The 25,448-nt window shown below is 40.0% G+C and overlaps 1 protein-coding gene across 4 annotated transcripts in view; it reads left to right on the top strand.

The window, feature by feature from the left end:
* The window catches only part of LOC126194828 (glutathione synthetase-like), a 157,792-nt gene that overhangs the window by 31,023 nt on the left and 101,321 nt on the right, over positions 1 to 25,448 (top strand). For all 4 annotated transcript variants that reach the window (XM_049933159.1, XM_049933158.1, XM_049933160.1 and 1 more), the window contains exon 4: positions 3,021 to 3,096. In XM_049933159.1, the coding sequence (XP_049789116.1) occupies positions 3,021 to 3,096 (76 nt within the window). The remainder of the gene's footprint in view (positions 1 to 3,020; positions 3,097 to 25,448) is intronic.

The raw sequence follows: 25,448 nt of genomic DNA on the forward strand, positions 1-25,448 counted from the left end.
TCGGCGAGCAGTCCTTCTGAGGCGTTATGCTAGCCATCTGTCTTCCATGCCTGCTAATCCAGCCCATGACATTTTTTTCGACGCCTCCTTTGATGTAGGGTATGCAGGCCGCCCCTCCTCCCTCTTACCACCGGGAGTCCGCTTCCGTCAACTGCTCCATTCTCTTTCCTTCTGCTTTCCTAAAACCTTCTTGACAACTTGGGGTACAGCACCGCCTTGGCTCCATCCCCGGTTCTGCCTGCTCCGTGACCTTTGTCGATTTCCCAAGGATGGTACCCCTTCACTTGTTTATCGTCGGGCATTTGCTGCTCTATGTGCACAAATGACGGACGCCACATTTATTTACACCGACGGCTCGAAAACATCGTTAGGTGTTGGGAGTGCCTATATTGTTGGCGACACCCCAAATCACTTTCGGCTTCCCGACCAGTGTTCGGTTTATACTGCGGAGCTTTACGCTGTTCTCCAGGCTGTCCACTTCATCTGCCGCCATCAGTGGATACAGTACGTAATCTGCTCAGATTCTCTCAGCTCTCTCCTCAGTCTCAAAGCTCTTTACCCTGTGCACCCTCTGGTCCACTGGATTCAGGACTGTCTGCGCTTGCTCCACCTGGGGGGCGTCTCGGTGGCGTTCCTCTGGCTCCCGGGACACGTTGGTATCTGTGGAAATGAGGTGGCCGATATTGCAGCCAAGGCTGCAGTCTCTCTTCTTCGGCCAGCTATTCAATCGATTCCCTTCGCCGATCTACGGAGCGTTTTATGTCGTCGTGTTGTTCATTTATGGTACGCGCATTGGTCGACACTTCCCCATAATAAATTGCGGGACGTGAAAGCTCTTCCTTGTGCTTGGACCTCTTCCTCCCGAATGTGTCGTCGGGAGGAGGTAATTTTAACTTGACTCCAGATAGGGCACTGTCTTTTTAGCCATCGACATCTTTTAAGCAGCGATCCTCCCCCACTCTGTCCCCACCGCTCTCAGCTGTGGACGGTAAGACACCTTTTAATTGAGTGCCCCTATTTTAATCCGTTACGCTCCCGTCTACAGCTATCGCCTGATATATCATCGATTTGTTCCACCAGCCACTGTATTCAATGGACATGCCCCCCCCCCCCCCCCCCCCCCCCCCTGTGGCTTCTTTCCATTCCTAGGGCCGAAGAGAACCATGAAAGGATTTTGTTTTGGCATCATTGCTGAGATAAAAACAGGATTGTTAGAGAAGGTGAATACCATAACGAAAAGTGTATTCTAGAAGTTCTTCCAAGATTAGAAAAAGTGCTGGCATAACTGTATTATACCTGAGGGGGCATTACTTTAAGGGACAAAGTTGATGTTGATGAATAAAGAAATATTCTTGAAGAAAAACAAAAATTCCTGTTACTTTTTGAACACACCTCTTATATGCGCATGGGATCGTGTATGTGTGGGGTCTGTCCTTTCAGACAAGTCCAAAAGAACAGACACCACATATATAATAGTAGTATCTACCCTATGCCAGATGATTCATGATAAATCTTCAGTGTGGATGCACCCTAAGTCCACCCTCTTGTGGGAGTTCAGCTAAAATTCGTTGAGCTTTGGGAATGATGAACGGGGGGGCACTATGGAAGTAGTGTGTACAAGTTGAGAATTCAAATCGGATGAGAATTGTGCTTGGATAGCTGAGGCCATCAAGGCATCTGATCGCATCAGGCAGGAAATCAAAGTTAAGGTCCCAGTCTGGCACTAACTTTCACTCATCACCATTCAGTTATTTCAATGTGCTCATGCAGCTGAGGTTGGTAATTCACTTTCAGAAATATTAGTGTCCTCAAAGAAATCAAAACAAATTAACAGTAATGCTAGAGGGAATAAATAAAACAAGTGAGATACACAAGTATTTAAGAAGTGAGATAACTGAAGATTGAAGAAACAGACAAGACATAAAACAAAAAATTAGAGAAGAAAAATCAAAGTTTATGAACGAAACAAAAATGCTTTGTTTGAACAACATAAATATTGAAGCGAGGTAAATGATAGTAAAATTCCTGTTAAAGATAAAGTGTACAGTTAATCAGGATGTCTTTCAAAGATTTGGTCAATTACGACAACAATAATACAAAGATTGTGTGGGTGTATATTGGTCTCACAATATGAGGTAATCAGTCCCTTGTAAAAGTCCAAGAAGGAACATTACAAGGAAATGTAGCCTGAGGAAGACTACAACTGGCATTATGAAAGCAAGCTACATAAACTTCTGGAGACTCCAGTTATACAGAAATGAAGAAGTTAGCTTCTGTTAGATCCAGATGGAGAATCCCAAACAATTAAAAGATAGAAGAAGAAGAAGAAGAAGAAGAAGAAAAGGCCAAAAGTTTAATACATTTGTGTTTTGTCATTTCTTTTGTTGTTCAACTTCCACTTCCTGTTCTCTCCAAACCAACTTTTATTTATTTATGTTGTCTTTGTAAGATTACACTCTTTTGATAATATCACTGCTCCATTTATACAGCTATTTACTTAAGACTACATGAGCTATTTAGATCCTCCCACTGTATACTAATTTCCCTGGACTCTGAAGGTGGGAGCTTGGACTCCAAACACATCATTGCACCTCTGTACCCTCCTAGACTTAATCTCTGTTAACATATCTTCCTACAATTATAGTTTTATTTAGCTGGATAGGTAAAAAATCTACTCACCAGGCGGCAGCAGAACACACACATAAAAGACTGTTGTGATTGGCAAGCTTTCGGAGCCAGTTGCTCCTCCTTCAGGCAGAAGGGTTGAAGGGGAGGGAAGAAGGGTGAAGGAGAAGGACTGGAGAAGTCTGGGAAAAGGGGTAGATTTCGGAAAGTCACCCCAGAACCACAGGTCATGGGAGATGTACCGTACAGGATGAGAAGGAAGAAGGAGCCACTGGCTCCAAAAGCTTGGTGAGTAGATTTTTCTTATCTATCCCATTAAATAATTTTATCAATAATTGATTGGTTTCACAGTTATGGTTTATAGCACTTCATTACAATCTTCTTCTCACTTACAGCACTATAGAAGTAGATGAATTCACAGGAAATATGTTCAAGATTTATGAAACTGTTTATAATGAAGGTTTTGCTCAGGTATGTTACACCCTCGTATGACATCAGCTTTTATAAGAAATTGCATTTGTACATATACTTTTTATAAATTGCTTTATTATGCACATTTTATTTGAATGGCACTTGTAATATGCCCTGGAAGCAAGTGGACTTTACCTTTTTTAAAATATTTTAGTTTTGTGGTGCTGTTCAGTAAGTAGTAACTAATCATGTAAGTGGCATTCTTCCCATGTAATGGTCTGTATTTGCTGGTGACTGATGAAGTTTGCTTCCTTTCTCTTCAATTCTATGGTTTTGTGTGTTTTGCATTACCTTGTCTTACTTTGTAGGTGGACTTTATTGTGGATATGATCAGTGTTTTTGTAATCACTTTATTACAGTAACTTACTACACTGTGACTAACGCAGACAGATGGGGGTTCCAGACAGATGATATGTGCACAGTGGGGTTTATTTTTCTTTTTAAAGTAAAATGTGTTTGCTGTACCAATGGGTAATGGCTTTGCACATACACAGGGATGAAATGACACATTAATTGCACATCTGGGGGATCTAGTGCTTATGACAGCTAAGTGGTGTAAGGTCAGTTTGTTTGGGTATGAAGCATATTGCAGTTTGGCATCATTGATGATACTTTGTAAATATGTTACATACCTTTGTTGAAATCCAAGGTAGTTATATTTTGACAGAAGAAAACATTGTATGGAAGGTAGACTATATGTATAACTTATAACTATATGTATAATTGTATTGAATATAATAGAGAAAACATTCCACGTGGGAAAAATATATCTAAAAACAAAGATGATGTAACTTACCGAACGAAAGTGTTGGTATGTTGTTAGACACACAAACAAACACACACACACACACACACACACACACACACACACACACAAAATTCAAGCTTTCGCAACCCACGGTTGCTTCATCAGGAAAGAGGGAAGGAGAGAGAAAGACGTAAGGATGTTGGTTTTAAGGGAGAGGGTAAGGAGTCATTCCAATCCCGGGAGGTATTTATTGACATCAGAAGGAGACAGATTTTTGAAAAATCTAAATATTTACTTGTGTGTGGATCTGATACCCTGATGAGACCCAACAGGCAATAGTAACAGATGAGGTGAAAGTAAAGTAAACTTTTAAATATCAATTAGAAAATGCTATACATAAATAATGTATATGTTGGCATAAACAGACGCATGTCAGTCAAAAAGTTCAGACAGGTTGTTTAGCAACAAATATTTGAGATATTTACCTGAGAATGTGTTATTGGGATCCTACACTTTTGAGTAGTAATTGTTCTAAACATTTTATTGTTCCTTGCAATTAGTGACTGTTCCTCCACGTAGAAATTATTGCAACTGACTTATTCCTTGAGAGACAGCTTGCGTTCATGTTTCCACAACTTCTCAGAGTGAAAGAGTGAACATATGACTATTCAGTTATGTAATACTCATACTGAAAAATTCATTTGTCCCTAAACTGCAGTAGCAGATATATTAATGACACTATAGTAACTGACATGATTTGATTCCGATACTTCACTCCTATCACATCTTCTTTTGTTAAAACCACATATGTCTGGCATTCAGTTTTCAGGCAGTCCTAAGATATTTTTTTCCTGTCACATCACTTTTTTTTTACTTCTGCCAGTGATTTTTTAATGTGAAATGTGTGAATCTGCACTATGGTTCAGAGTCTACTAAACACAAACTCATTCGACAGTTTAAAGATTGGTGTAAGACAACTCAGACAACCATGCCTAGTAAATTTATGTGGTGTTCAAATGTGCATTCAAGTTGAGGATAGATTTACTTTAAAATTCTTAACTTCATTTCCAGTTTCAAATATACAATAAAATTTAGTTTTTTACAGCTTTGCTCATCTTAAATTATTTCATTAACTCTATCTTTGCTTATAGTTGATCATTTGTAATTTGAAAGCCAGTTCTGCTGTCTGGAAAAGATATTTAACTGCAGTAGCATTCTTTCTGTTTACAGTTGTTGGTGAATTATTATTTTAAGTTCATTTCCAAGCAGCAGGTTCATTTTGACTGTAAATTGCTCCACTGCCACATGAAAATTTTGTTTTGCACCTTCTTTCCCAGACATTCACCTGTAACATCAAGGGTACACATTATTGCATAGCTTCCATTGCCCTATTCCAGATACAGAACATTTCGTGGCCTAATATATGATAATTACTCTCCCCTTCTTTTTGTTAAAAAGAAATTGAATACAAGGCATTTGCTCCATTATAAAATTGACGGATACATACATAGTCTTTTTCACAATTGGACACTTCAGAAATAAATAAAATAAAAAAAAAAACACCCCTCCATGACTGTACCCAGAGGTACTAGGGATAGTATGCGCATACTGAAGGGTTGCAGTGTTAGTGGTTCCTTTGTAATGGTCATTGGTGGTCACATGGTGCTCAGGAGGCCTATCTGTGAACCCTCTGTTTTGACTCTACATGCAATAACTATGCTGGTTTAGTGGTGAACAATGTTTGCAACAGTCACTCTAGGATACAAGCATGCCCCCCCCCCCCCTCCCCTGCCCAGTAAGTACTGTTGTTAAACACCTTCAGACATTTGAAAGGGATAACATTGTGGGCCTACGGGAAAAATACTTGCTGTGTTTCCATTTCTCAAAAAAGATAAGTTTCATGGAAAATCACTGCAAACACATAGTGAGACATTGTTCACAGCTGTCGAGACCGTTAAAAATTGTTCGGAAACAGGTACACTAAGGGCACACTATAGGGGATTTAAAACAGCTGCCAGAGCCATGTGCCCTGAACACACAAAAGAGAGCAAAGAAAAAGGAGAGAGTGGGGATATGATGATAGTGGGATGTTGCTTTTGAAGGGCAGTTGAAATCACAAATAGTTGGAAATGTATCATTTACAGTAGTTACTGTTTAAATGTACTAATTAATTAAATTTAAGTAATCATAACTAAATTGAATATATTACTTTCACACTTATGAATTCAACTGATAAATATATTTAAATATTATAATTAATAGTTTAACTTGGTGAGGAATAAAAAAAAGAAGGAAATTATGGTAGAGCAAAAATCGAACCCAAGACAGCAAATTGATACTCAGTGCAGTAGACAACTGCACTATGCCACTTACTTGATCCTTGTTGCTCAGAAATACTTCACATTGTACTTGAAAATCTTTAGAGTGTGGTTTTTCTTCTTCCTATGGCCCACTCAGATGAGAAATTCCAGGAACTTGAAAGGGCTATCTGCTTCTACTCACGCAGTTTGAACGAAATTGGCGAGCAACGCTACAATGCAGTTCCACTGTAAACAATGTTCTCGAACGTGAGATGAACTGCACAAAGCTAGGATGTCAGTGTTCTTTAGCCATATAAATTTGTGGTAACTGAATATCTTACATGCTTCTAATGAATTGAATCACCATTCAGATTCTGGCCATCAGGTCATCCTTTTGGAAATAGTGGTTGTGGAATTTGTGACAGTGTGTGCAGTAAGCAACCTAATATACTAGGATGAGAGCTTCCATTCTAATAATCCAGGGAGACCTTAAAAAATTATGTCTCGGAGGACAATGTTTGATGGATTGCAAAAAAACATAATAAAGCGAAGTGTGCATAAAGAAAGATGATACAGCAGAAGAAACTAGTAGAGGTCACATTTGAGATATTATTCTACTGTAATATTCACAGAGGAATGATTAAAAAAACCTACTACAGTAACTCAGAACAATATGTGGCCTGGTACGAAAGTGAGAAGTTTGTTGCTAGACACAGTTTACTCAGAGATGATATTATTACTAAGTAGTGACACTGAAATTGCTGTATGTAACACCAGTTTATGTGGAGGCAGAGTATTCCATGTACGAACTGAATATAATCTACCTAAACATTATATACCATGGTACTAGTAGCACGACAGGATGACTGCATTGGGAGATACTTCGCAAAAATGGGTTACCTTGATGTTGTTGTTCTGGTTTTCAGTCCAGAGACTGGTTTGATGCAGCTCTCCATATTACTCTATCCTGTGCAAGCCTCTTCATCTCTGAATAACTCCTGCGACCTACATCCTTCTGAATCTGCTTAGTGTATTCATCTCTTGGTCTCCATGTACAATTTTTATCCACCACTCTTCCCTGCAATACTAAACTGGTGAGCCCTTGACGCCTCAGAACTTGTCCTACCAACTGATCCCTTCTTTTAGTCAAGTTGTGCCACAAATTCCCCTTCTCGCCAATTCTATTCAGTACCTCCTCATTAGTTACATAATCTACCCATCGAATATTCAGCATTCTTCTGTAGCATTTTGAAAGCTTCTATTCCCTTCTTGTCTAAACTATTTATCGATTGCGTTTCACTTCCATACAAGGCTACACCCCATACAAATACTTTCAGAAACATCTTCCTGACATTTAAATCTATACTTGATGTTAACAAATTTCTCTTCTTCAGAAACGCTTTCCATGCCATTTCCAGTCTACATTTTATATCCTCTCTACTTCAACCATCATCAGTTAATATGCTCCCCAAATACTTTGTGTCTCATTCCTAATCTGGTTTCCTCAACATCACCTGATTTAATTCGACTACATTCCATTATCCTTGTTTTGCTCTTGTTGATGTTCATCTTATATCCTCCTTTCAAGACACTGCCCATTCCGTTCAGCTGCTCTTGCAGGTCCTTTGCTTTTTCTGACAGAATTACAATGTCACCAGCAAACCTCAAAGTTTTTATTTCTTCTCCATGGATTTTAATTCCTACTCCGAATTTTTCTTTTGTTTCCTTTTACTGCTTGATCGATATACAGATTGAAGAACTTGGGAGACAGGCTACAACGGTGTCTCATTCCCTTCTCAATCACTGCTTCCCTTTTCGTGCCCTCCAACTCTTATAACTGCCATCTAGTTTCTGTACAAATAGTAAATAGCCTTTTGCCCCCTGTATTTTACCCTTGCCACCTTCAGAATTTGAAAGAGAGTATTCCAGTAAACATTGTCAAATGCTCTCTCTAAGTCTACAAATGCTAGAAGAATAGGTTTGCCTTTCCTTAACCAATCGTCCAAGATAAGTTGTAGGGTCAGTACTGCCTTTCATGTTCCAACATTTGTACAGACTCCAAACTGATCTTCTCTGAGGTCGGCTTCTACCAGTTTTTACATTCTTCTGCAAAGATTTTGTGTTAGTATTTTGCAGCCGTGACTTTAAACTGATAGTTCAGTAATTTTCACACCTGTCAACACCTGCGTTCTTTGGGATTGGAATTAATATATTCTTCTTGAAGTATGAGGGTATTTTGCCTGTCTCATACATCTTGCTCACAAGATGGAAGAGTTTTGTCATGGCAGGCTCTCCCAAAGCTATCAGTAGTTCTATTGAAATGTTGTCTACTCCCAGGGCCTTGTTTCGACGTAGGTCTTTCAGTGCTCTGTCAGATTCTTCATGCAGTATCATATCTCCCATTTCATCTTCATCTACGTCCTCTTCCATTTCCATAATATTGCCCTCAAGTACATCGTCCGTGTCTAGACGCTCTATATACTCCTTCCACCTTTCTGCTTTCCCTTGTTTGCTTAGGACTGGTTTTCCATCTGCGCTATTGATATTCATACAGGTGTTCTCTTTTCTGTAAAGGTCTCTTTAATTTTCCTATAGGCAGTATTTCTTACCCATGCTACTACATCCTTACATTTGTCCTCTAGCCATGGTTGCTTAGCCATTTTGCACTTCCGGTTGATCTCAATTTTGAGACGTTTGTGTTCCTTTTTGCCTGCTTCACTTGCTGCATTGTTATATTTCCTCCTTTCATCAGTTACATTCAGTATCTCTTCTGTTACCCAAGGATTTCTACTAGCCCTCGTCTTTTTACCTATTTGATCCTCTGCTGCCTTCACTATAACATTCCTCAAAGCTACCCATTCTTTTTCTACTGTATTTCTTTCCCCTGTTCTTGTCAGTTGTTCTCTAATGCCCTCTCTGAAACACTCTATAGCCTCTGGTTCTTTCAGTTTATCCAGGTCCCATCTCCTTAAATTCCTACCTTTTTGCAGTTTCTTTATTTTTAGTCTATAGTTCATAACAAAGAAATTGTGGTCAGAGTCCACAGCTGCACCTGGAAATGTCTTACAATTGTAACCTGATTCCTAAATCTGTCTTACTGTGATATACTCTATCTCAGGGCTTAACAACTGGCCAGTTTTGAGTGCGAGTACTCGCGCCTGCTCAGGCACGTGCTCGCGAGCAGCTGCAAGGTCGCGGAGTAGGGAGGGAGGGGAAATGCGCACGCACGTTTGAATAGGGCCGCAGCGTGCCTATTGAATTCGCGCCGACTGTGTAACGTTTAAATTACTATGATCAGCTCTTAACAGTCACTTCGCCGGTTAAGAATCATGTGAAGTCGCCGTTGTGTAACCCCAACCGTGCTTTTGCAGTTCAACCCCCATTGGGGGGAATTGTATCTGTTTACAGAAAAAGATGGTGTTGCAAAATGTTTAGTATGTCACAAAATGCTGAATTCTTTTACGAAATTTAATTTGCAGCTACATTATATGTCGTACCACGTGAAAGACTACGGACGTGGAAAATGTGATTGACCAGATCGTGCACAGGAAGTTATTAAACTTAAAAGGAAGTTATCCGAAGAAGATCTGGATGACGAAGAAAAATCAACTGAGGCAGCTCTCAGAGTGGGTTACAAAATTGCTTTGCTTTTAGCAAAATCCCTGCGCCCCTTAACTGATGGCGATTTAATAAAGGAATGTTTGGTAGTTGCAGCAGAACATTTGTGTCCATCTCAAGTTGAACAGTTTTGGATTGTGCCATTATCTAACATGACCATTATGCGTCACATACAGGACATGGCAAACGACGTCCAGAGCCAGCTTGAAAATATCTGTAAAGATTTTATGGCGTATTCTCTAGCACTGGAGGAAAGTGTTGATATCACTGGAACAGCGCAGCTTGCCATATTTATTAGAGGTGTTATTGAGATCTTCAGGTGAGGGAGGAGCTCCTCGATGTAGTAGCTATGAAGAACACTACAACCGGAGGTGATATTTTAAGTAGTGTTGAAGAAAGTGTTGAAAATATAGGATTGTCGTGGAATTCTTTAGTTTCAGTATCTACAGATGGTAGAGGCATACACTAAGCTAATAAAATTATGTGGCATGTGTACATTCTCCGTTATTTGTTTCACTTGTCGCAGTAATAATTCGTGAGTGATATCCCTGCAGGTGGCCGCGGATTTACATTGACTGGCGGCAGCTGTTGTGTGTGCCGCACGTGACTCTCCCCACTCTCCGCTCTGGTCCGGTAGTGGGGGTAGCGTGCTCGCGCTGCTCCGTGCTCACAGCTTGCTGCTCACAGCTTGCTCCGCGAGCACGTATGTTGTGAAGCCCTGATCTATCTGAAACCTTCCAGTGTCTCCAGACTTCTACTATGTATACAGCCTTCTTTCATGATTCTTAAACCATTTGTTAGCTATGATTAAATTATGCTCTGTGCAAAATTTTACCAGGCGGCTTCCTTTTTCATTCCTACCCCCAGTCCATATTCACCTACTACTTTTCCTTCTCTTCCTTTCCCTGCTATCGAATTCCAGTCCCCCATGACTATTAAATTTTCATCTCCCTTAATTATCTGAATAATTTCTTTTATCACATCATATATTTCTTCAATTTCATCATCATTCGCAGAGCTAGTTGGCATATCAACTTGTACTACTGTAGTAGGCGTGGGCTTTGTCTATCTTGGCTACAATAATGCTTTCACTATACTGTTCATAGTAGCTTATCCGTGTTCCTATTTTTTATTCATTATTAAACCTACTCCTGCATTACCTTATTTGATTTTGTATTTGTTACCATGTATTCACCTGACCAGAAGTCTTGTTCCTCCTGCCACCGAACTTCACTAATTCCCACTATATCTAACTTTAGCCTGTCCCCGCTATTGGCATCCTCCTTAGTAGTCCCCGCCTGGAGATCCTAATGGAATATTTTAATCAAAAGGACACCATAGTCATTTAACCATACAGTAAAGCTGCATGTTCTCGGGGAAAAATTACAGCTGTAGTTTCCCCTTGTTTTCAGCCGTTAGCAGTACCAGCACAGCGAGGCCATTTTGGTTGATGTTACAAGGACAGATCAGTCAATTATCCAGATTGTTGCCCCAGCAACTATTTAAAAGGCTGCTGCCCCTTCTCAGGAACCACATATTTGCCTGGCCTCTCAACAGATACCCCTCCGTCATGGTTGCATCTACGGTACAGCTGTGTCATTGAGGCATGCAAGCCTCCTCACCAACAGCAACTTCCATGGCTCATGGGGGTGAGGGGTAGGTTGGTGTGGTGTGGTGTGTTGTGTTGTGTTGTGGTGTGGTGTGGTGTGGTGTGGTGTGGGGTTACCTTGATAACTGACTGTAAACAAAGGGTATCTAATATGATACATAAGATTTGGTAGAGGCACCCAATAGTTTCCCTGCGCTGTTAGGGTGCAGTAAATAAGTATTGTAATTTTGAACAACAATGGAAATTGGTGGAAAGAATAATACATAAAATAAGGGAAAGGCAACCAAGCATGCATAACAAAAAGGACACCTACCCATATACACAACCACACAGACACCCAAATGCACACTCCCACTCTGAGACAGACTATTGATTATCAATTATGGAAAGCAGTACACAGGCAGATGAGGTTGTGGGGGGGTGGGGGGGGTAGAGAATTATGTACGAAGCAAGGAATAGGTAGCAGGATAGTGTGAGGTAGGTATTTTGGCAGGTGATTTGCAGGTACAAAACAAGAAGAAAGGGGTGTAGGGGGTAGAGACAGAGGCAGAGAGCATCCACATGCAGGGGGGATGGAAGGAAGAGTGGTGGGAGAAGGCAGTGTACAATCTGGGTGGAGGAGAAATGGTGTGGGCAGAAGAGAGAAGACAAGGATGAGGCAGTGAAAAATAGGTTAGCAGAGCTTTAGGCCAGGGTATTACGAGGGTGGTGTAGTGGAGAGAGACATCCCACCTGCATAGCTCAGAGAAACTAGTGTTGGGAGTATCCAAATGAATCACATTGCGAAGCAGCTGTAGAAGTCATTTCTGTGTCAAATAATCTCTTCCTTGCAACCTTGCCACTCATGGATACTGCATCACAATGGAAAAGAGGAATTGTTGAAATGTCGTTATTGATAGACAATGTCATATCCAGCTTATCCATACACAGATCGGCAATGCCATGCCAATGCCTCTAACATTAGTAAACCTGTCAACCAACAACTGTCCAGCACTTCTCTGATCATTTAGCATCACCCTGGCCTAAAAAAACCCAACTAAGCCTTTCTTTATGTCTCATCATGCCCTGAGATGAGTTATATTCTACCCAAAATCCTACTATAACCCAATAACCCAAACTAGTGTTCTACCAACCAACCTACAGAATATCATTTTTCATCCCATTTCAATTTTGCACCCCATGGGTAATGTCCTTGTGGCAAAGCCAGGTGCAAGGCATGTTCCATATCCCACCTGTCACCTCCTACTACCACAAATCAGTGACAGGCATTTCTTACCCAATAAAAGGCTATACCTGGTCCGGTGGAACATGTCACTTGACAGCTTGCGTGTGGTTGGCTACACTGCGATTGTGAGGTTGCAATAGCTGCCACCACACACACCCACAACCCTGAAGTATGTTTTGTAAATGTAAGCTACAATCAACATTTATACGTAAGTGCAACAAAGTATGTTTTTCTAACAATGGAGAGAACGACGACGGATACTAATCGTTTGATAGTATATTAAACTGGGAAATAAAAACACCCGAAGTTAATGACAATATCTACGAAAAGTCATTCATTCCAAATTGTTACAGTAATAGCATGCATAACTTATCTGATTGCAGAGAGAAAAAGAATTAATTCTGTATACATTTACACTTACCAATTTACGATATCAGTGGCACAATTCCATCCAGTTCTCCTTCTCTGTCATCGGAATTGGCGCCAAAACTTTTGTCTTCATCATCATCATCATCATCATCATCATTAAGAGAAATCATTAATTGTTCATTTTCATTTATAATGCCATCTATAGTCTGTGCTTCTCTTATTAGTTTAGCAGCATGGTCTACTTTTTTCCTCCATGAGGTAGCATCTACAGTAGCAAGACCTTCACATAGCAGTCTTTCCACTTCTGTTATCGTAAAAGTCTTGTTGTTAATTCTAATGTATGCCTTGACTTCACTCCAAATCAATTCAGTTGGATTAAAATGACAGTGATAAGGTGGTAGCCTAATTACCAAGTGACCCTGTTTGCTTGCAATTTCATCTACAATCTGTTAGGCATCACAGATTATTTTGTTACACGGGCGAGTATAACAGCAGCTTTGTCATGCTCATGTCCGCAGCAGTGTCTCTCTCCTGCAACCACTGCACCATAGTTTATTTACGGTCACTAGTGGTTGGAGTTTTATCTAAAATCACGGAGTGGTACGGTGCATTGTCCATCACAAAAACTGTCGGAACACTAAACTGGAGCAACAAATTCTTAAACCACTCTAGGAACCATGGGTGGGCCATATCCTCATGATAGTCACTGTTTTTTTTTTTTCGATCGAAAATCTGGAAGTCCTTCAGGCACAAAGCCGTTTGAAGATCCTGCGTGGGCCACAATTAATTGGGATCCTCTTCCTGTTGGCTGATGACCGCTGCTATTCGGAGTATCATCTGTCCAGCATTTCTCAACTGATTCTCCAGCGTTGACCCAGGTTTCCTCTAACCATATGACTGAGTGTGTGTCCTTTCCTACAATTTTGTGTAAGAAAATGGTATGAGCTGCAACGACATGAGCTTTTTCTAGTAACAGTTTTCATCCATCTAACTTTTTAAAACGGAAGCCTATACTTTTTAATATCATCTTAAGTGACGTTTTCCGCCCTGAGAAAAGTTCACTTTCTTGTAAAGAAATTAGCAACTTTGCTATTGTGGGGTATTCTTTCCTTTTATTGTATCCGCATATGTGCCGATGAATTGCATCGGATTGGAAAGAATCAATATCTGTAACAGGATGAGGCTGCTTTTTTTTCTTGCCTGGAGTACTTAAAAACACACTGTTTCTTCCACAGGGGCTTTCTTCCACACTGTTTACTTCACTGTCTTGTAAGTCTTGAAGTAGCACCTCTTTCGTTATAATGTTCTTTCACTGAGTCCTAGAGTTTTCGAGATATGCTCTAAAACTTTAGTGGCAGGAATCGATGCATGCCCATGAACAGAAACAAATTCTTTTTCTTGCTCGTAAAACTCACACGTCCACCATAGCAGTTCTAAAGCCTGACTATTTAATGGCACTCCACGGCGCAATGTATTGTCGCTTGGTGAACGACATCATTTTGGTGACATTGTTTAACAAACAAAAACTGTAGAGTCGAGGTGGTAACACAACGTAACAGCAGGCGTTCACACACTAACATACAATGTTTACATGAAAGCTGGCAACGGGGTAACATCAACGCCGGAACCGGCTTTTGTTCGGTGCTGTTATTGGTTCAGAAGACGCGGCGCCTTCCATTCCTCATTTGTTTGTTAGTTATACTACCAACTGTACGGCGCTTGGGGAGTGACCTTGAAGTGACATATTTCAGCAGCCTGGGTATAGGCCACATGGAAAAGCAGCCATCTGAGATATCAGCTATGCTGCAGTTACTCTACAGCATTCTATGTGGGCTTGACTATTAACCAACTGTGCACTTGCATGAATGGCCACTGCTGAACTGTGGAAAACCACAAACTTGACTATCCAGTTGCCAGACATGCTGCACACCACTATACAGATGACTTCAACAGCTGCCTCGCTATGCCAGCCACTTGGATACTCCTTTCTAGCACTAATTTCTCTGAAATATGCAGGTGGGAATTGTCTCTCCGTCATTATGCCCTGACTCTCACAATTCCGCTGGCCTAAACCTCCATTAACCTGTCTCCCATTGCCTCACCTTAACTTTTCCCTTCGCTCTTCTGTCCACACCACTCCTTCATCTAAATATATACCACAAGTCCTCTGTCAAAAGACCTGTCCCAGGCTACCCTGATACCTTTTCCTTGACCTGTGCATTCTTCCCTGCCCCCTTCCCACCTAATCTGCCCAAGAAGCTGCTCTAAATCATTGACAATTAGTAGAAGGTCTTGCCGCAGCCATGGGGTTTGCGTTCGGTTGTCTGTGTGGTTGTGGCTGCGTGTGTACTTTTGCTAGAAAAAGAGAAAGAGCTAGAAAATTAATATGAATAGGCTTACTGTTTTGTGTTGTATGTTTCTTTGCACCATCATTGGTCCACTAAATGTTAGACATTGCCTTTCCCTTATTTTACATACTGTAACATTAGTAGACAAACCAATTTATTGGAAGAAACCTTGTACAGGCATTCTTAATTTTACTAAAGTTGATGTCTTTTTTATTGTGATAGCTGTTGTTGAACTTTGTCATAAAAATGGTGGATTAGCTACTGGCTTTTTCTCTTATTTACTTATAGGGAGTTGGGACAGAATGTACTTTGTGTTTTCTATTAGTTTTTCCAGTAACTGCCAATTAGCAAAGGATATCCAGGATGTATCTGTACTGTCATTAATGTATAGCCAATGGTTGTGTGAATAACAAAGATTTTGCAGATCATTCATCGTAAAATAATATAAATACCTATCGTAAAATAATATAAATACCTAGCTTCACAGTTTCTGTTGATTTGTTGCCGGAGGAGATCTAGCACTGGGAAGAAATTTTTACCAGACACAAAAATGGTGTTATCAAGGAAAAAGGTGATGTGATAGCCAGTTCTCACAGCAGACAACTTTGCTTGAAAAATAAGTTTTAGTGTTGTTTTAAATCTAGTTGTTGCCATTCGAAGTTTCTCATGCAGCATATTGCTTTATTGTAGAAACAGGTGTAAATAACTTGTCACAAGGTCGAGATTGTTTGTGACCGATGCAACACTTGCCTTCAAAATATTGTAATAGGCTCTTTAGTGGCATTTAATGAAACTGAGCAATTTTATGAGGTGGGATGACCCCACTTGTCTGCATTTTCCCCAGATTATCTTGGTGTGTTTCGTGTTGGACACTGTATGTACGAGGTGTGGCTAGAAAAAAACCGGACTAGTACTGGTGAAACAATAAAACGAATGCAATAAGGCTGAAAGTCGCGTGGCCTGTCACGTGACTCTCGCTCCGCCTACTGCTAGAGTTTCATCTGCCTCGTGCACTCAGTCTGCCCGTGGCGTCTGTTTTAAGTAGTTGACGTTTTGTCTGTGCGTCGGAAAATGTTGAGTGTACAGAAAGAACAGCGTGTTAACATCAAATTTTGTTTCAAACTAGGAAAATCTACAAGTGAAACGTTTGTAATGTTACAACAAGTGTACAGCGATGATTGTTTATCGCGAACACAAGTGTTTGAGTGGTTTAAACGATTTAAAGATGACCGCGAAGACACCAGTGATGACACTGGCACTGGCAGACCATTGTCAGCAAAAACTGATGCAAACATTGAAAAAATCGGTAAACATGTTAGACAAGATCGCCGTTTAACAATCAGAGCAGTGTCTGAGTTAACAGGAGTTGACAAGGAAAGTGTCGAACAAGTTTACCGATTTTTTCAATGTTTGCATCAGTTTTTGCTGACAATGGTCTGCCAGTGCGAGTGTCATCACTGGTGTCTTCGCGGCCATCTATAAATCGTTTAAACCACTCAAACACTTGTGTTCGCGATAAACAATCATCGCCGTACACTTGTTGTAACATTACAAACGTTTCACTTGCAGATTTTCCTAGTTTGAAACAAAATTTGATGTTAACACGCTGTTCTTTCTGTACACTCAACATTTTCCGACGCACAGACAAAACGTCAACTACTTAAAACAGACGCCACGGGCAGACTGAGTGCAGGAGGCAGATGAAACTCGAGCAGTAGGCGGAGCGAGAGTCATGAGACTTTCAGCCTTATTGCATTCGTTTTATTGTTTCACCAGTACTAGTCCGGTTTTTTTCTAGCCACACCTCGTATGTATGTATGTATGTATGTATGTATCTGTATTCTGAAGTCAGGAGTCACAAAATCAGTAAAAAAGCTATACTGTTTCTGTTCAAAATACAGAAACTGAAATTGATATATTTATTGTATTGGCTTCCATGGAATGCTGTCATTGTTTTTCCAAGTGTGTTATAGTTGTAAACTCACAGTTTGTTCCTGTAGCGATATGGATAGGAACTGGAGTGCCTGCATGTACACAAATATGTGAGCAAGTTGTGTGTCAAATATGATTCTTTCTGTTTGTATTATTTACACACATTTTACCAGACTCACATGCATATGGACCTTATATTTCAGTTATAGTTGCATCAGTTGTTTAAAAAAACAAGTGTGAGATGAAAATATACACTTCACAAGGTGGATTGCATATATGGTAATTACCCTGTTGTTTACAGATGCACTCACTGAATTACTTGACCACCTCATAGATTGCTAGTAATTCACAGTTGAAGGCAAGACGGCTTTGACTGTGAAGCCATGAGCTTTTTTTCAAAAAGTAGCGTAATAGCTGAGTCTCGCTTCCCACAACTTGTTGCTGTGCCACACCGATTGTGGTGTCACTGGCGTCTATGGTGATAGTGACCTGCACATCCAGTGTAGGATGACCTGATGTAATTGCTTGTCCTGGACAGCCCTTAGCAATTCATATGTGTCCTTCATTTTACTAGTCCAAACTCTCGTCTTTCCCTGAGTTTTTTCCACCTGGCGAAGGCATTGGTTAGGGGTGTTTGTATCACCACTGCTTGCAGTAGGTGATGCCAATAGAAGTTCTTGGACCCTAAGAAGTGTCAAAGCTCGCGGTAATTCAGAGGGAGAAGGGGTTGTTTGGTGAGATCAGTTGGGTCAGTTGCAGGTTTGATTCCTGCAGTATTTACTTTTTACACTCGGTCACACTGAAGATAGTGGCACTTGTGAGTGAGTGCATGAAGTGCATATTTGGTATTGGGTAGCTATCGGACAATGTTCGGGAGTTGAGAGCTTTTTAGTTCCCACAGAGTGTGATGTTCTGATCTTTCTTTTGCACGAGTTTTATCGGTGATGCCTGTGGGCCGCCCAAAGCGTGGGCTGTCCCTGCATTCAACAGTTTTTCGAATGCTGCCTTCATGGCACTCATGTTTGCTGGGTCTAGATGGCGCACTTTGTGTCAAATTGGTGGGCCAGCAGTCTTTAGAATGCAGTGCACTGTGACATTTTGGACTGTGCATAGCTGCATCTTGGACTGCAGGAAATTTGCTATGGAAGGGTGCCTTCTTGGACACGTTGCTTGGAGGGGCGGAGTGCGCCATACTAATCAGTGTTGCATGACATCGTCCAGGACAATTGACCACATGGGCGTCAGGTGTGCTGACAGTGTAGTGGGGTCGGGCGGGGTGAGAGTGGCTGCACTCACTCCCCCTATCCTCAGCTTGTGGCAAGTACATACAAGGTTCTGATACTGCTCACACACCAGTGCAAGAGCAGTGCGTGTGTCGTTTATGCACTATCAGTGTGTCGTATTTTCGGTGCAGAATGCATCCGAAGTTGGGCGGCTATGGGTTTTCTGCCATCTTGACACACTGCTTGAGCATGCTGGAGTACATTACTTTGTCGACCTTGGGCACAGTGTGGCATGGAGTTGTTCTATGGATAAAGATGTCATCGAGGTGAAGAGTCCCATGATGCGGTGGTTTGTGTCTTAGTGCAGGAGTGACGCATTCTGTAGGTCAGGTGGGAGATGGTAATGTGGCAGAAATAGATCCCCACTACCGGTTCCTTGACTTTGGTCATGTAAAAAATCGCTGTGAAGCAATGTTGTGCGGATAGGTACAGGGTTTGCTCAGTAGTTCGATGAACTATGCTCTGTGATTCGTTAGCATTGTGGAGTTGCAGCACTGTCATAATGGTGAATGATGAAGTAGTTTCTTTCAGTATCATGCTGATGTCCCAACTTGCGTTCACTAGGTTTGTGACTGTAGTCTAGCCGCCTGAGGCTGGGGCAGTGAAGAGTGTGTTTCACATACTCCTGGCAGTTGTTGGCAGCTTATTGATTTGGTGTGGGTGGGTGTGTCTAATGCAATATGCATATGGAGTTTGGGAAGTCACAGAGCTGATGGTAGTTTCTTGTGACATCGCCAAACTGACAATGGTATCAACAGAACAACAGCCTTGAGGTGAGGTGGTGACAGCACTTGACCCATTGTTGCTAGCTAGTGTTGCTAGCTAGTGCTAGTGCTAGTGCTAGTGTGTCAGTGGTTTGCCAGGTTTCCTTCTGAGGGCAGGCGGTATCTCATGCTTGTGTGTTGTCATAGCAGATTGTGGCAAGTCGGTGCTCTCAGTGTTCAGCTGTGGCTGCTTGTTGTGTGGTGTGAAATTTCCTCTAGTGTTTGTTCATTGATGGTGTTGCTACATGGTAAACATCCTATCAGCCAGAACCCCTCCTTTTATATTTTTATCGCTATGCTTCATGGGTGATCATTTCCATTTGTAAGTGCAGTGGCAGTTTCCCTATCCAAGGCATCCATAGAATTGCATCTGACAAGAGGCTTGGATCATGTGTTGTCTGCGGCCAGTGCCAAAGCTGGAAGGGCATCTTGTCAGCACATTGCTTCTTGTATATTGCTTGTTTTAACAGCTGTTCCGGTGTGTGTGACTGGCACTGCAGAAGGCTCAATTTTACCGTATCATACTTGTTTTGAGTGGGCAGTGCAAGTATTACATCACCGATGAGGTCATTTTGTTCTGCCAGATGGCAAATTAAATTCACAAATCGGGTGTCATTCAGAATGCCAAGGGTATTTAGGAGACAATCCACAGTTGCAAACCAAAGGGCAGATCGTTGTATATGAAGTGGCGAGAGGCCAGGTGGTGCACATCATGATGTGTGTATGGTAACAGCATAATTGAGGCTGAGTAACCTGCTTCACTTGTGGCACAGTTGTGAACCTGGTTGTGGAGACACATGCAAAGCAATTGTATGGCCAACCAATGTTTGCATGAAAACCATCACCGTTAGAAAGTAGTTCTGTTAGCTGCACTGGTTCACACACTGGTGCAGTTGGAAGTAGTTAGTGGCTGAAGTCTAGCAGAAGATTTTTCAGCTGTTGCCATTGTTGAGAGGGCAGTTTGGGTTGGGCACAGTATGTAACCAAGAACCAGTAGCCATCGTGCACCCATATTTTACTACTGGTTGGTGACTGTCAGGCTGATTGCCCTCAGGGGCTGGTGAGGAGGTATGTCCAACAAAGATGGCCACATGGTTAATGTGCATTAACCGAAACAAAATGAGCACTTCCTTGTCATGGTATGTCTTTAACACAGAGTCACCAAGATGGAAGATTTCCTTAACAGTTGTAAGGAAAGTTTCCAATAACGGAGACAAGACAGCTGTGAGTAAACAATACATTATTGCAATCTAAGAGTACAAAAGTGTGACTGCCCTGTTGCACATCTCACAGCACACTGAAGTCTTTGTTTATTATACAGGTATTCCTGTTGGGCATCCCTACTTTCACTGCCCAGCGATGCTTACACCTCCGAGTAGCACTTTCGATGTTTATATCCTCACAAGTCCTTAGTGACCTTCTCTTCACATTTGGTAGGAGTCGTAATTGGAACAGCAAGTGTATCCTAGCCACATCAGTCAGTGCAGCATTGATAATGGCTACAAGAGGAAAGGAGTGTGAAGGCCAACCTTAGTGTTGGCTGTTTATGCACTACAAACTTTGATGTTGGTAGTGTATGCACTTGGACATAGCTTTTTTCACTTGCTTGTAAGGTATATTTACTTTGCAGCCAATGTCAGTATTGGATAAGTCTGTCATAATGTGATTTAATGTATAGCTATTTTCATGCACATTATTCCATATTGCTGCCTGACTACTACATTATTAATTGTGTAAAGCTTAGAAATTCACAAAATATAATGTTGTCATTGTCTTGAGAGATTTACTTGATAAGTTCAAAGTGTAAGAAGTGTCTTCTGATTTTTCTCTTCTCCATACACTGCAGTCAACATAATCCCCAAGTTATGAATAGTATTAGTTGACACAATCTCTCACAAACCATTTGTCTGCATAGACTTCCAAGTTTTGCTTATGTGACAACTTGGAAGCCTTTCTTTTTCTCCCTTCTGAACTCTTTCTTTTTATCTTAAGTTGTCCATATATATTGTACTTATTTGTATCTGGTTCACTTTATTCTTCATTGAATGATAAGTCTTCTTTTGCCTCCCAATCTATTTTCAGTGCATCAACCCCTGTCCCCTGTCCCTCCCCACCTCCGTTTTCCGTTCTCTCAAATTTATTTTCCTTTGCACTCAGTTGCTTAAAGTTCAGTTCTCGTCTTTGACTTACCAACACCAAAAACTCAGTATTAATATTGCTTTGGGGCTGTAAACTGAGATAGACTGGTGTTACATGTCAGTCCATTTTTGTACCCTGTCTCTTTGCAGGTACATATGGTGACCCGTACCTCTTCTCTCTCTCTCTCTCTCTCTCTCTCTCTCTCTCTCTCTTTTGTACCCTGTCTCTTTGCAGGTACATATGGTGACCCGTACCTCTTCTCTCTCTCTCTCTCTTCTTCCCGATCCTCTCCCTCCTAATCTACATAGATATACCTGTAACAGCGATAGTTACAGTTGTAAAAAATGTTAATTGTGCTTTCTTTTTTCATAAATTTCATGGCTTTGGCAGTTGAGTAGTATGGCTTGTGGTGGAGCACATGTATGTATGTAACACTGAGTAGATTGAGAAAAGGGAGTGTTAACTAAGAAATGGATTGTTGCAATATGTGAAATATAAAATTGGTAAATCATTGTTTTGATTAGCTGTAATTTTCTCAACCCTTTTCCTCACGTATTGCATATAATAATTTTTGGAAGTTTGGTCTGAAAACCTCTTACCACTGCTAGTTTATTACCTGTGAGTATTTTTTATATTAATTCTGAAATTGATACTCATATTTGTTGGTACTATTGCACACTGTTTTTACTTTTAGACAGTTTTCTAGTTGTTCGTGTCATCATCACAATTTTAAGTTATATAGATTTATAGTGTGTCCACCATGCCATACAGTATACAATAGTATTAAGAAATACTGACATTTTCAGAATAAATAATAAAAATAACCATTAACAGTGCCAGGGTCATTCCATGTCAAATCAACACACCTATTTTACCTCACCATTTTAGATTTTGCTAAAATTTAGTATACTTATAGTGGGTGCTGAGACAGAAAAATTCCAAATTTCAATTTTTTTTATCTCAAACGATTCCTGAAAATGGCTATGTAAACTTTTCAAAAACCAGCCAAAAACGTGTGAACTGTGAATGGACTTTTTAAAAATTTCCCTAGGAGCTGCTCTAATTGAGCTAGAGAGCTGGGAAAGGTGTCATTTTGCATGCTCTTTCCAGAGATATACAACAAAACATAGCTTCTAATTAATAACCTTTTTCAAAATACTAATTAATATTTTGATTTAATGTTTTTTACAAAATAACAAATCATAGCTTCTAATTAATAGCATTTTTCAAAATACTAATTAATATTTTGTTGTTTTTTACAAAAAGTACATAACTGAAAATTTTCAAAATATTTCCACAACTACTTCATACTGTTGTAAATCAAATGGCAAAATATAAATGTGGGATGATAATGGGTTTATTGTTAAAAAAAAATGTTCCGGACTCTTGTTTTACACTAACAGCCTTAGTTTGACCAAACTGACCTTTAACAAACAGGAATTTCATTAAAATATACTGAAAGTTAAGTAAAAAAAAGTATTAGAAGTATCAAAACTAATCAGCATATTTTATAATTGATTGCTTATTTTAATTTGATACAGATTAACCAACAGCATATTAACTGATAAAACAAAAAAGTTTGAGCATTTAACTACAAACTGAAATAAAGTATGAAAAAGTACAAGTATTTACTTAATAGTTCTGGTCCATGATGTTTGGAATGAAACTATTAAAAAAATTAAATACATAATGCTTGTTTTTTAGTAACAGGTATCTATCTATACATAGCTAAATTTAACACAATAGGTACTAACAGTAATTTTGAAACAACTTTCTATAAAATATACATTAACACTAACCTGAGACAAAAATTAAGTTTTGAGTTGAAAGCAGTTTCCCAATAAATTGTCTTGGAACTTCACAGATTACATTTTAATAAAGCCGACTGAGTTTGGTTTACATCACTTTCATTAAGAATGTTGGAGCAAATGGATTTACTTTTGTGAAAACATCCACAATTTACACCCACAGGAAATCTCCATGTGCAGGATAGGAGAATGACTTAGCTGGTCCACATGGATGAAGAAAATTTATTTTCACTTCATCACATTCTTTGTTTTTTTCTAAAATGTACCCAAGCCACCATTTTCTGCCATATACAGTGGTGACATAGCCTGATACATATTGTAACTTCAGTTTGTCTGGTGATGTAATTACTTCCCTCTCCCAACTCTGCATATCACCTGAAAAGTATTTGACTATTAATTTTGATGTTGTGTTGGGAATGAAAGCATGAAATTGCTGTGTTCCTTTGATTGTGAATGCCTCTTCAAGCTGGCTTTTTAATAATATTTCTGAAGCAGCATAGTCTTCTTGAGTGGAATACGCAAAATCAATGTTTGTGATATTATCTACTGCTCACTCACATAGATCTCGTGGGGTTTGGATCTGATTTTGGTATGGCCTTTGCAAACTTGCTCGAGCTGCCAGTCTCTTAACTGAACCCCCTACTTCATCACAAGGCCCTTTCCCATGTGCTGTGGCTGGAAAGTGCCACTCAGCTTTTATGTTGAAATCTTCCTCATGAAGGCAAAGGTTCAGGAAGTTTTTCTTATTTTTGTACTGAGCAGCAGAACCATCAGAATAATAGTATATCTTTTTTGGAAGCTTTTGAAATTTATTTGTTCGATAAGAAATAAGCTTCTTTTGACAGGCATAAACTGCAACTGTATTGTGCTGCAGGCAGTCGGAAGCAATGACAAAGCTCATATGCTAAATTTTCTCTTCCTGTTAGTAATATATAACAAAGGGTGAATGGTAATCTGTTGTCTTGTCCAATGGTAACTCTAAGCTTCATCCTGTAGAACTATACTATAATTTTCCAAAAAATCACATATGACAACAAATTCAGATTCCATAAGGTTTACTCTTGTGGAGTTGAGGAATGTTCGTTGTAGCTTGGCAATGAAGTCATGCCAAATGAAAGTAGTTATCTTGCTACAAAATAATTTATGAATTCTTCAGAAGTTTTCTGAACAATTCCCAGATTACAGCGGTCAACTGACATCCACTGTCGGAACTGAACTTATTCAGTTAAGTTTTCATCAAAACAGTCTTGTACAATTTTACGTATGACAGTTTGTCCTAGACAATATTCACAGTTTCCCATGTTGCAATCAACTGTTGATGGGTTACAAAGCATTTTTGCAATGCACTGCTTATAATTGTTTAAGCTGCTGTTTGTTACTGTATTTAGTTTGGCATTTCCTATCATTAATTTTATGTTTTGGTGAGTTGTGCACACACAGTGTGTGTGCCACTCCAGCCAGCAAATACATAATGTTTCAGTCTGAACCCAGCAAATTTAGAGAAACCTATTTTTATGTTAGGAAACTTGTCTTCAAAATGTTTGTAAGCTTCTTTAAGGTTTCACAAAATAAGTCTTTTTGATATTTTTGTTTTACTTCCACTTGTTTCTGTAATTGTCACACAATCTTTAATACATGGCATTGCCCGGCTAACTTCATCATTTTCATAAAATGAATGTACAGTTTTGACAGTTTCTGTCGGTAAACACTTCCCTGGTTTTGGGTTTGGACCTTCCACGAATCCTTTCTCTTTCAAAATTTTTTTGGACTGCCGAACAATGTAATTAGGAGCATTAAATTCTCTCATTATTTTCCTGACACTCCACTTTTCAGGTAAACTTGTAAGAATCAATAGTTTTTTTGCTGTACTCATAGAATTATCGAAGTTTCTTTTGAGATTTTGAGGAACCGATGTATCGGTATCTGATGAAGTTTCAGCAGCAACAAAAAGTTTACGTGTCACTGATGAGATTTTTTTCACTTTTGATTTGGTGTAACGCCTAGATGTTACTTTTTTCTTATCAATTGGGGACTCGTGTAGTTCTTGAAGTGATGTGTTCAGTGTTTGAACAACCACTGAAGTTGCAGTGAAGTCAGGGTCTTGGTCTGGGGTGATTATCTCTGATCCAGAAGAAACTTCTTCAACACTTTTATCAGTGATGGACTCTGGTGTATTTTTCAATGTGGTTACATCTTTCCTACATTTATC

This window comes from Schistocerca nitens, chromosome 7 (assembly GCF_023898315.1).
Source record: "Schistocerca nitens isolate TAMUIC-IGC-003100 chromosome 7, iqSchNite1.1, whole genome shotgun sequence".
In the NCBI taxonomy this organism is placed as follows: Eukaryota; Metazoa; Arthropoda; class Insecta; order Orthoptera; family Acrididae; genus Schistocerca; species Schistocerca nitens.